The sequence below is a fragment of the Trachymyrmex septentrionalis genome, unplaced genomic scaffold (assembly GCF_001594115.1).
Source record: "Trachymyrmex septentrionalis isolate Tsep2-gDNA-1 unplaced genomic scaffold, Tsep1.0 scaffold53, whole genome shotgun sequence".
Taxonomy (NCBI): Eukaryota; Metazoa; Arthropoda; class Insecta; order Hymenoptera; family Formicidae; genus Trachymyrmex; species Trachymyrmex septentrionalis.
Window position 1 is genome coordinate 872,195 of NW_017305705.1, and position 13,061 is coordinate 885,255.

At 35.8% G+C, this 13,061-nt stretch overlaps 3 protein-coding genes across 3 annotated transcripts in view; 1 reads left to right on the forward strand and 2 right to left on the reverse strand.

Moving 5' to 3' along the window:
• Positions 1-5,323: 5,323 nt before the first annotated feature.
• Positions 5,324-6,928, reverse strand: LOC108751963 (calcium and integrin-binding family member 3-like). The gene is made up of 4 exons (XM_018492468.1): positions 6,843-6,928; positions 6,667-6,787; positions 5,986-6,151; positions 5,324-5,542 (listed from the first exon to the last, which is right to left on the reverse strand). Exons 1-4 carry the CDS (start codon positions 6,926-6,928, stop codon positions 5,325-5,327), a joined length of 591 nt encoding a protein of 196 aa, XP_018347970.1. The 3' UTR covers position 5,324.
• A 748-nt stretch (positions 6,929-7,676) lies between these two features.
• LOC108751923 (protein misato) lies at positions 7,677-10,576 on the reverse strand. Its single transcript, XM_018492412.1, has 5 exons — positions 9,976-10,576; positions 9,801-9,881; positions 8,856-9,293; positions 7,967-8,771; positions 7,677-7,885 (listed from the first exon to the last, which is right to left on the reverse strand). The coding sequence occupies exons 1-5, from the start codon at positions 10,051-10,053 to the stop codon at positions 7,677-7,679; spliced, it is 1,611 nt and encodes a 536-aa protein (XP_018347914.1). The 5' UTR covers positions 10,054-10,576.
• Positions 10,577-11,955: 1,379 nt separating this feature from the next.
• LOC108751960 (decapping and exoribonuclease protein-like) overlaps positions 11,956-13,061 on the forward strand; it is a 3,289-nt gene continuing 2,183 nt past the window's right edge. Inside the window, exon 1 of the mRNA XM_018492465.1 lies at positions 11,956-12,245. Coding sequence (XP_018347967.1) covers positions 11,977-12,245 — 269 coding nt within the window. The 5' untranslated portion in view covers positions 11,956-11,976. The remainder of the gene's footprint in view (positions 12,246-13,061) is intronic.

Sequence of the window (13,061 nt, forward strand, 5' to 3'; positions counted from 1 at the left end):
ATATTACCACGAAACGGTAGTCCGCGATGACTACATGCAGGACGCTTTTCAAGGCCATGGAATCAGCTTATTCTAGTTAGGCATCTAAGTAGACATATTACTTTACGAGGTTTTCTCCTATATAATTCAAATTATTCAAACTTAATATCATTCAAAAAATATCATTATAATTTTACGTATTGCTGGTTTGGGATAATATATACACGACTATTGCCTGCTAATCAGATAAAATCTTTCGGTATCAACAAATTATTATCGTCTCATTTTCTTAACTTAAATGCATTAAATACAGAAGAAGTTACATTCTGATTGATTTAATTTCAAAATGAGAGAGAGAGAGAGAGAGAGAGAGCTTGGGTGTTTTAATTGTCGTGTCTAATAATTGAACTATTTGTTTATATTTGCTTATATATATATACATATCGTTTTATTTTTATTTATTTTATTTAGTTACAAGAATATTATAGAATTTATTACTATTGTTAACTTATTTGGAAGTTTCTCATGTTTCCTAAGGGATGATGTTTAATTATTTGGGATACTTTGCGTCCTATTATTTCCCTAACATTCTCATCCCTTTAAAAACGGTTGAATATCTGTTGCTTTTATTTTTATGATTATCTCAGTAAATCCTGACTAATATTACATCAATATTATAATTTCCCACTCAGCAATAAACATGTAATATAACACATATTATACGTTAGATTGTTGAGTGATATGAAATTACAACATTGTAATATTACTACGGTTAGTTGATATTTAGTGGAATGCAATGCAAACTCTCAATTTGCCCATCAAAGCTGCTCAGGATTAGAGTTCCCATTTTCTTTTGTATAGTAACAAGCAATAACTAGAGGGATTTTCCTTTGCTATTTCGAATCATGTATTTTGCACTGAGAAAAATGGTCTGGTTCGATTAAATAGTAATTCTGGTGGAAAATGGACGAATCAGAATTTTCTGGTTAAATCTACTAGAATTCTAGTTGATATATAATTATTCTAAAAATTAGAATTCTAGTAGATTTTACCAGAAATATTGTATCAACCAGAATTCCAGTTATCTCGACTAGAATTCTAATAAATTTAACCAGAAAATTCTAATTCGTTCATTTTTAACCAGAAATTTTTGTCAGTGTGTCAATTTCTAAATGATACATGATTGTAGCAATTGAATAAAATTTAATGTGTTCTGCAGAGAGGATAAAGCTTAACGTTCTTTGTATGTCGCGCGAATAAAACCTTGTGCGAACAAAACTCTGGGACACCTTCCGGCCTTCAGAGTGTCGCCTGGCAACGGAGATTCGATACACCTACCAAATCGCCCACATAGCTCGAAAATCATCCTAGCGCCCATCATTGAAAAGTGTCACTACAAGACCTATAGGTCGAAGCATCGAAGAAAGTTCCAAAGCGTGTACGCGCGTGTAAGAGCTCGCCCACGCCAGGGCGCCATAAAAGTTGAGTTCGAATCTGCCCTCCTCAACCGCCTCCACCATCGCACCACCATGGGGCTTCACCACTGGTGCATTCTCCTCTCTCCCTCTACCTACGTTGCCCGGCACTGCTCATTTCTTCTGCTTCTTCTTCTTCTTCTTCTTCTTCGTCTTCATCTCCTCTTGCTCCTTCTCCACCTCGATCTCTTCTTCTCCTCCTCGTCGCCATCCACCCGCGATCTTTGCCTTCTCATTCCTCTTCTCCAACTTCTCGTCTCGCCTCTGCTCTGAAAGGGGAAGAGGGGGAGGAGGGGAGTTACGCGAAGTCCCTCCGCACGGACCCGTCGCGACAAGCCGCGTCGAGGAGGTCCAAGAATGCACGGACATCGCGGCATGGAAGGCGGTTGGCTGCGGGCCCCGCGAAGGGGAAGCCTCTCGAGAGAGCCGGGTTTCCTCGACGTAGAGCGGCGGCCGGCCGGCGGAGGACCTGCGTCAAGGGGGAGGCGGGAGAGAGAGAGAGAGAGAGAGCTTCACGGGGCCTCGAGGGCCACTCCGCGACCCGCCGCCCGCCGGGAGGACGAGGAGAGACGGTGGAAGTTGGAACGGCACGGCGGGGGCCCGAAGTAGGGGCCGGGAAGTGACCGGATGGCCTTGGTCCCGAGACTTGGTTAGTTACCGCGCGGCTGTCTATAACTGGCCGTGCCACAGGGCGGTATCTCCGATTTCGACCGCTTTTTAAGACGACCGGACCAGAGCCCGGGTCCCGGCCCCGGCCCCGGCCCCGGCACCGGCCCCGGCCAGCAAAGCAGAGAAAGAGGGGCCCGCTTGCTCCACCATGGGCAGGGGAAGTCCGAAGGGGCGACATGCCGACGAATACGCAAGATGTGCGCATGTATGTCCGAGAAGGCTGAGAACAGAGCGACTTGATGAAATTTTGTGAAAACTTTTAGCACTCACGATTGTATAATAAGAAAACAAATCGGCATTGCCGATAATTGGCGTATAGAGCATCCTGTGAATCTTTTCAATTTTTACAAAAATATTTTATTTGTTAATTCTTATTCGCGGATGAGAAGAGATTCCACAGGCGATTCTTATGCGTTCAAAATGAGAAGGCAATTGCATTGGGAACGACTTTGCAGCGCGACAGGAGCACAATTAGAGTACTCAAACTTGCGACTTAATTGCATTACACGTGCGACGCGCGCACTGTATGTTACCTGAAACGAAATCTTTTGTACGGGCTACGAGCTCACGCTCTCATAAGGCGTACCGCAAAAACCAATTTAACAGCTTAATCGCAATTAACCGAAAAAGATTGGTATGCTTCTCACGCGCGGTGTTCCATTATTCGAGCGCCGAGCGCCGCCGTGGTCAGAGCAATGCGTTCGAGACGTGCGAGAATCGCGCGGTATTCCACGCGCGATCCATTCGAATAACTCCGAGTAACCTTTGGAAATCGGCAGGTATACGATTGCGTAAACGCGCGCGCGGCCCGGCAAAACGCCGCGCCGTAGAAAATAATGGGAGGCGAAACGCAACGTGTTACACGCACGCTCTTCCGCGCTCCGCGGTCCACCACTCGATCCTCGCCCTTGCGGAGGACGGACGCCTACGTCCCGTCCCGTATAAATTAACGTAGTCGTGAAATCGCACTCGCGGATCTTCTCCTCCCCCCCTCCCCTCCCCCTCCCCCCCCGCGTCGCCGGGAGGGACTCCTGTCTGGAGCAAGAATGAATAGCCCGGTTACTTGCTCACTATCGCTCATTATTGTTCAACAGGGGCAACTTATGTGTGAGAGCGCAAGAAGGTATATCTGAGACGCGTACAAAGCGATGTACAGGGTGTTTCAAAGGTCGTGGACTTTTATCCAAGCCACAGGTGGTCGAAGTCAAGCCGCGAGTAGAATAATAGCTCTTTCAAGGTCGAAAATAATAGAATGCAACGGAAAGCGAGATTCCATATTGTTTGGAGAAAATGGCCAATGAAGGAGCGTTCCAATACGTCACACAAACCTTTAAGAAACGCCCAAAAACGTTCAAAGGACTTCTTCTAAACCAGAGTTGTTATCAATTCCTCATCTTAAAATTCCGTAACTTTTGTCTAATTTTCAGACAAAATTTCATAATTTTTTCTTTGATCTTTAATAATATTTTGAAATTTTTTATTTTTGCCCTGATTTAGAAACCACTAAATATTTTGTTGAGAGATTTTAATTTAGGCAAATAAATTATTATTAATGTTGCTATCACTACTTGCATTTTTAATTAAGTTGACAGTATTCTAAAATTGCAGTGTTATACATATTAAATTTCTTTAAAGTCAGGAATTTTAATTTTCTAGAAAATTTTGCAAAATTCCCTGATTTTTTTCTGACTTTTCTAATCAATTTCCTTGATTTCCAGTTTTGTGAAAACGTAAACGTTCCCAGGATGTCTCTTGATATATTGTATGAAAAAAATGTGACTTTTGACACGCCCGATACATCGGCGCCCCAGCCGAACATCTATCGAGCTAACAATTGCCTCAGCGAGTTTGCGAAAGTCTCATCCGTGGTATTTCACGAAAGATCCCCGGGCGATCTTGTCTATCGTTATACGTATATACCTCACAGATCAGACGTCGGCAAGGAACATCGTCATTAAGAAATTCGTTGCTAGATTGTATTTGAGACGGTCACAGACGCGCTGCCAATTCGTCAAGTAGTTTCGCGTTAATTATAATTATTCATACAGCTTCCGCGTGTCTCCAAGGTGCGACAATTCGCGGATAAGTTTGCCGGAAAGTTCGCGTCGTCCGCGTAAGTGGCGCATTAAGAGTACCTTGTAGGACCCAATGATGCTTGAGAGCACATGAACGATACTTTTTCCACGAGTCCGCAATCAGTGGACGACTAATGACGAAGGATATTAACTTCGTCACGTATGCGGTCCATAGGCGCGTCGCTGAGATCCGCGGATCCGCAAACGCGTTTTATGCAGATTACCTCTTCTCGATTTACCTCGTACCACGACGATAAATTAACGTCGCGGGTCAAGAAACTGTTATAGGCTCCGACGCGTTTGTTCGAGATGCGCGTTATTATTTAAGCGTTACTGTTCTTTTCCGCCTCGGGCAACCTTCGAGCGTACTTCTTCGTCTCGACTCTACGACTATGGACGTAAACTCGACGTATTGAAAGGCTCAACTGAAAAGCCGGCAATCTTCATTATAGTAGAGCAAAAATGAGCAAATGGGCATTAATTACATCGCATGAAGCGCGAACTGAAATGAAACGGAAAAGAGATAATTTTCGAGCTCGTAATTTCTCAGGTATTTGTTAATCCTCTATTACGTGATGTAATTTTCAAATCACATATACCGGTTTTATTATTCAATTTGTTTCTTATATTTCACTTCGTTTATCGACTATTATAATTTTGAAGCTATAATATTATAGAGAAGCTATACTCTCTGCACTTTGTCCTTAAAGAATATTCTTTATTTTATTCAAACAATTTTTTCTTTTTTAAATTATATACCAAACATTTCTTAATCAAACTAACTAATTAAATGATTTGAAATATTAAGCCGATTTTTAACATTCGCTTATTAATAATTAATCATATATTATAATTAAACATACATATTTTAAAAATATATTATATCATATATATTTTTTGTGCACGAAAAGAATGATTTTGTTAAAGTACCTAAAAATTTAGCTAGATATAAATTAATAAAGAACTTTTTAGATCAAAACAATTAATATGTAGTATGCTCAAGCTTGCTAAAATATCAAAACTTTTTGCAACCACCTTGAATATGTTATATAATTATCTTGATGATTCAACAAAATATTCCACAAAATTATCTTGATATTTCAACAAAATCGTTATTTCCGTGTATTCATATTCTTATATGGAAAGTCGCCATGAAATCGGAGGATCTGGTTACAACGTGCTCGAATTCGAGATAAGACAGAGCCCCGTCGCCGTCTATGTCGCTCTCCTCCAGAATTTTTCGACACACGGTAGTCACCTCTTCGGCACTTAGCCCATCTCGAGTAAGTTGCCGACAGGTGCGTTCCAAATCGTCCAGACCCAACACCCCGTCCTCGTCGAAATCTGTTCGCGGAAGATTACAAATTGATATATGCGATACAAAAATGATCATCAGAACATTGTTCAAGCAAAGCTAAATGGACCTAGTGGCGGATTCTTCTTTGTATATCGATAATGCTTTTTCACTTAAGCCTAATCGTAAAATATTTATGAGAGTTACAAGCAATGGATAACGAGATAAAAACGTGTAATCTGTGGCAAAGGAAAAACATCCTGCTCGGACAAGGGTATAATTATAACGCTGCACCGCGGCAAAATCGATCGGTTGTTCCGTGCAAATATTCTCGTGCATCGTGGATGTCGTGTCTGAACGCCGTATGTACTCCTCAACCCATGGAACAACTATAGGTACAGCGAGGTCGACCTCCAGGCTCTCTCACGGTTCGCCCGTCCGTTCGTCCGTTTGTCTGTCTGTCCGCTCGTCTGGTTCACCTGGTGGTCCGTACCGTAAATTTTGAAGGCGTAAAAGACTTTCAAATCCCGCGGTGCTTGTTCAGAGAACACAGACAGCATCTCGAGAAATTCCTCGAAACAGATTCCTTCGGATGTAGATTGTCCTGAATCCTGGCGTTGCGTAAAAACTTCCGAGATCCGTTCTCTAAACGGATTTTCCTAAAAAGAAAAAATACCCTCTGTTAGTGGAAAACTCGGAAAAATATATATTTTTAGCTAAAACGTAATAAGATAAGTTTAAGTATTATTTAAATTTATTATTATGTAAGTTTAAGTATTAATATCATTTCATTCGATTATGTAATAATTACTGAAGCATGTAAGCTTAAATATTCTGTCTCAATATTTAATGATATTCTATCTATATTCATTGCAGCGAATAGAATACATATGTATTATAGAATACGTATTTTAATTAAGACAAAAAAATATTTGTATAAATTTCCTTACATAATAAACAACAATTAAAGTTACGTAAATGTTAACGTTGTATATTTAAAATAATGATATATACATAATTTAAAGTAAAATAAAATTATACGTACATATATTATGTCTATGTATTATATACCTTAATTTAAAATAATTATAAATAAAGTGAAGCTTTACAGCATATACATATGAAACTTTTAGAATTTATGTTCGAAATTATTTTAATATTAGATAATATGAACCTTCAGTTCGGGTATACGAGCCAAATACGACAGGGGCAAACGAAGAGACGATGCCTCTTGCGGTGTCATGATACGCGGTATCATTCCAGGATCTCCTATTTCTCGAAATCTCTTAAATATTCTGTAAAAAATGAAAGAAGTTTCGACAAAGTAAAATAATGCAAATAAAGTACTACCTTAAGATTTCTTTGCGCGTGAAAAAGGTACAATCTTGATAATCTTCGAGTTGTTCTTCAGTAAACGTTGCCACTTTATTTCCCATTATTCTATTAAATTTTTTTTTTAATATAATATTACGAATACGCGCGCGTAGGATTCTAGATTATTCTTTTTTTTTATTTAAGATATTTTTTTTATTATTTTAGCAGGAATTGTTATTTTAGTTTAAAGAAAATTAATTTGGATGGAAATTAAAGAACTTTTTAAACTGGATTAAAAAAAGACTGACATTTACGAAAGAACAACGAGGACTGAGTTTTCACATACCTGATGTTCGATACGAAATCGTGCAATCTAATAACCAGGGTGTGTCTCGCCACTCCCACCCTCAGGGATATTTCGATTTTAAATTTACGAGCAACTATGACCTACTTGTATACTTTATTGTTAATTGTACAACTCTTTTATAAACAATATGAACGCAAACAATATGAATGCAAACTCTGACATTAATACTCTATAAAACTTTCATATTTATAAAAAAATTATACAATTGTTAAATGCAAATTATTGATTGACTATCAAGACTTAAAAAATATAAATATAGGCATATGTGCACATGTGTTAAAACGTTTCAAGTGTGGCATTACAGAAAGTTAATTGCATTAATTGTATCGATACAATTGTAGAAAAACGTATATTTCAAAATCTTAATCATATAGATTAAATTTATAAATGTTTTTAAATTTTTCACAAAAGATTTTACACAAGATATTGAAAATGTAAGTTAAAATAAATATTAAAATACTTAAAATTATTCAATAATCTTCTATTTATAATTCAGTAATTCTTTAGATATAATAATCTTCATATGCTTCTTTACAATCAGTTAAATTATGAACACATTCCACAAATTCGTCTTCTTCGAGTCCGGAATCCGTAAAGGCATGGAATTTCTTGATACTTCTTATCCTTTTGATCTGTTTAAGTAGAGATTCGTACATTGCCGCGACATTACTACCGCTGTGCATTCCAGCCATTACTGCAATCGAGTTAACATCTGAAAGAGAAAGCAAACGCTGTTAAATTTTATCATTATTTAATCTCGACGTTATTTTTTTGTATTAGTAAGAAGACTTACCGGTTCCTACGGGCCAACCGGCGATATTGCCATCCTTAGTTACGTTATTATTAAAGATCTTTGGATATGGTAAAGTAATTTTCAGTGGTGCCTCGATGTTGGATAAATATGTAGCCGATGCATGACACGTACATGCCAGATACAACGTCATCATCTCGTGTACGCTGGAGCATCTGTAGGCTGGTTTGGATATTTGTTTACTAGCTTCGTGAATGGGTCGCTTTATTCTGTCTTCGGAAATTCCTCGTAACGCTATACTTTGCATATTATTATCCATTGGTATATCGCAGCTCGGTGTTAGGCTTGTCCATAGAGAGCCTTCGAATTCATCTAATACGTCTATTAAATCCATCTTCATCTTCATAGGAAACGGTAGGCTCAGACTAGTCGCCGCAGCTTTGCGACCTAGTTTGTTCAAATCAGCACACAAATCAGATAAGCTGGCACTCGGATACTTCTTGGTCCTATATCTTAAACTCAATGTGTCTAAAGCGGTGGCTAATATCGCGCTACTGTGATATTTTAGTTCTGGACTGTACGTTATATTTTCAAATTTACGTGAACCAGCCCCGAATGGCCAATCGACTTGTCCACAGGAAAGTGGACTATAAAGCGATGAATTCTCTCCAACGTGTTGCCAGCATAATGCTGTATTGACAACTTTAACTAAATCCGATGCACTAGGTTCGGCATTATTAAAGTCAAGACATGGAAATGCCAAGATACTCTTTCCATACTCATCACGTAGATGCTGAACGCAAGATGCTCCAAGACCAGCAAAGCCATCAACAGAATCCATAAGCACCTATTTAATGAGATATTACATTAGTAATGATAATTGTTTTAATTAAAAAAAAATAGCATGCAAAAATAATGTATAAACATGCACCTGAAATCCTTGCATTAAATCACACTCTTCTACATATAATCGTATTTTGTCTGTGAAATTGTCAAAGAATTGTTCTGTAGACCATAAATCGCGTCCATACGTGAATATATTAAATGGCCGTTGCGTACAATTATGTAAATACTGTTTGATGACCATTACTGTCCTTGGATGAAATTGTGGTGAAAGGTAGTCAACCCATGATTTTACATCGCTTTCAAAGTTGAAATTTTCCGAATCCACTGCTCCATCAAGTTTATTTAAGTTCTGAATAAAAGGTGTTCTTGGACTAGGTTCAGCGCTAGTAATTTCCAATTTTGTACTATCCCATAGCAGCTGATTGTCTGATTTCGTATCATATAAAGAACCTTGTTCACTCAGGTAACCTATTGCTCCTTTTAAATCTGCTATTAACAATCTTGGCGTGAATGTTACTTGTTTCTGAAATATAACTGTCTAATAGTAATTACCATTTTATAATATTGAAATATGTACATTTATAATGTAGGTTTTGAACATAGAATATATCATATTAGAATATATGAATTTTAAAATTATAATAAAGAAATTTATTAGAAAAATATTATATAATAATCACTATTTTTACATTATCATATGTTATGTTTTAAATATAGATATAGATTATATTTTAGAGATACAAAAGCTATGTACAAAAAATTGCTTTTGTTCCCTTCATCATATAAACTACAATAAAATATTGTAACTTGGAGTTTTGAGCAAAATGTTTTATATACATAAAAAATATATACCAATCTCTGCATTGGCTTTAAATTCTTGCAATACCAATTTTGGAACTAAAATTGCTATATAAATAAACCTCTTCGATAATTACAACATTTTTAGTGTCATTGATACATATTTCTGTTGCCTATTTATAAAAGTAGTAAGCATATTCAACACTATCTTTACTTTTACAATTACACTTACTCGTACGTTTTCACCTTCTTGATACAGTACATCATGATTTATCTCGGACGGATTCTTTGGGTCATACGTGAAGTTAGATTCCTGTAAAATAATAATTTCGTAATATATGTGATTGTTAAACACAGAGACGCGTATATGTCAAGATTTATCAACAAAAAAATATAGCCATCAATACCTGCAGATTCCACCAATGCGTGCCAATAAAATTCGAATAATGACCCAATTGAATGGTCAAAATTTCTCGTGTTGTCATACTTGTCAAGTTTATATTTTGTTCTTTATAAAACAATGTATTAGTCTCTTTTTTCTCTTGAACAAGTATAACAAATTTATTTGCCTATTTTATACTGATTAATAGAAGACAAGATATTTTAAACCTATTTTGATGTAGCCATCAGGTTATTTTCTGCTTGCTCTCTACCGATTGATAGAGGTTAAGATGTTTTTAATCTGTTCGTATGATTATATTCATATGGTTAGCACATAATTGTTTATATATACCAAACGTTAGTTTATTTGTTTTTATAGCCTTCGGATAAAGAGAATAATTATATCTTTCACCTTTTTTAATTAATTGTTAGATGTCAGTTAGGTTATTCCCGAATATAGTATGTACATATACATATGATTGACAACCTCGTTTCCATGAGAGCGCTTCATTGTTTTGATCTCATTTTGTTGGCCTCAATTGTTTTGTCCTTGTTCCATTGAATGGAATTGCATGGATGCGCAATCAATACGAGCTAATGGGCGTATTCAGCGGACTCAACAATTGAGTGAGTGCTCGCTATTATTGATATATCCTTTTAAATCATCCAATCAGAATTTTAGATCTAGAAGACTACATCGGGTGCATCCAGAAGCCACTCACTGAGCGTTCAATGAGCGGTCGTGCTTTCGGATGCACCTATTGGCTGCGTTCAACGGATTCAAAAGTTGAGTGAGTGCTCATTGCTATTGATGTATTCTTCCCTTTCTCTAAAATGCTGATTGGATGATCTAAAAAAATACACCATAACAGCGAGCGCTCACTCAACTATTGAGTCTGCTGAATGCAGCCAATCATGCTCCCCAGCAAACGAGAATGAATTGAAACGAATTAAAATGGATTCAGATTTTCAAAAATATGGATTCGTGAATGTGTTAAAATGAATTCTATTTATAATCCTGAATGCATTTTTATTTATTTATAAGAATTGCATAAAACAAATGTTTATTCCTTTTCAATCTTGAATGCATTTTTATTCATTTATAGGAATGGCATGGATTGAGTGCCATATCTATGCTTTTCAATCTAAAAATAATATTATAGTATTTTGTGTGCATCACATGAATACTGCTCAATTCAAAATTGTGAGTAGAAAATCCATTCATTTAAAAATGCATCATAAATACTACTTTATTCAAAATTATAAATAAGAAATTTTTCATTCTAATTCAACTGAGTTCTCAACAAACGAAAATGGATTGAAGTAAATTGAAATGGATTCAGATTTTCAGAGGCTGGGTAGTCGCTTTTATGTATATTTTATGTTAATTTCTTTTATTATATTATAGCCTTTATCCTCACATATTTATTCAGCCTTTAAACACACTGACTACTTTTAAATCTAATTGGCCTTCTACAATGGCCTTATTATATATAGAAGGCTCATAATCCCTGACGTAACAATAATCTCGATGAACATCCAACATTTTTCCGTTATTCCTATCTTATCTATTTCCAATATATCTTTGTCTCTTCCCTATCTCTTTTATCCTAGATTTTTTCTTAATTCTTTCTTTATCTTTATTAACTTTTAATTTATACCTATACTTTGCGGTTAAACTCCTATTGTTTCCGCGCAATTTCAATTTTTTAAATAATTCTTTCTTCACTGCCCTTATCTCAATACTGTATCGATTAACATGATATGTTTCAATAACGCTTCAAACCTATTTTTTTATTGGTCATTAGTAAAATTCTTTCTTCTGATTGGTCAATCAAAAGTTTCAAAGCATTTGAGACTTTGATCTCACTAAAGATATATCTAGGAATTCCCTATTACGTTAACTGCGTAATGCGTACTATCATTACGTATAAATCTAGATCGAACATTCAGCTTTTGCAGAACTTTAATAAAAGGCAAAACAAGATTTTGTGTTATTGTGGAAATAAAAAACAAACTATTATATAATGTCATTTAAAATTGATTTCGAATTTACGATTGATTTGATCGGACACTTTAGTATCGATGGTGATTCAGAATATCATGACGATTTATCGCAATTGAAATATTATATTTCTCCTTCAAATCCTAATTATGTGAATTTCGATCTTAACAAAAATAATGAATCTACCAAACACAAATCTACTTCACACATCAAATTGGATCATATATTAAAATGGATTTCCCATAATTTTCGTACACTCGAAAAACCATTATCAGTACAGGAAGAACGTTGGTATGTTGATAAATCATTATTATAATTGTTGATAAATCATTGATAAACTAATTGTAAGAAAAAAAAGTTCTGTAGAGATACGTTCGTTTTCGCTTCGTTTCGGAGAAAATTGGAAAAAAGACAAAACGTACTTGGTTTCGTTCTCACACTGCCTTCGAAGTATCGTAGCTGAAATCGTGCACGAAAATAATAATAATAATTCCGTTTTAGGATGAAAACTTTTTTGGTTTGTTCACTATTTCTGCCTTTCTCCTGTAAATTCGACAGAAGTCATCAAGTGAATTACTCCTGTTACAATATGCTGCGTACATACTTTGACGTTGAATATGAGCTGATATAGTTTTCGTGTATGCTTCTGCGACAAGAGGTCAACATTTTGAATAATACATTAAGCAAGTAAATAAATACAATGTGAATAAGTAATGAGAAAGTACAAAAATGAAAACTACGTTTTGTCTTTTTTGCGAAAATGAAGTAAAAACGAACATATCTCTACAGGACTTTTTTTCTTTATCGATCCCCTAGTACGCTCCCAAAGTTTTGACATTTAAATTCCAAACATCCTGTATATATCCCAAACTGTACACAATATTTATAAAATATTTACAAAACATTTACAAATATTTATAAGGCTTAATTATTTTAAATATTTTGTAAATGTTTTTGTGGTCTTAGACTGCATAGATCATAAATATTTGTTATAAATATTATGAAATATTTATTGTAAATCTTGTAGTAAATGCTATGGAAATATTTGATAAGATACTATATTTCAAATAAAAAATACTTAACAGAAGTTATTTATTTATATTTATA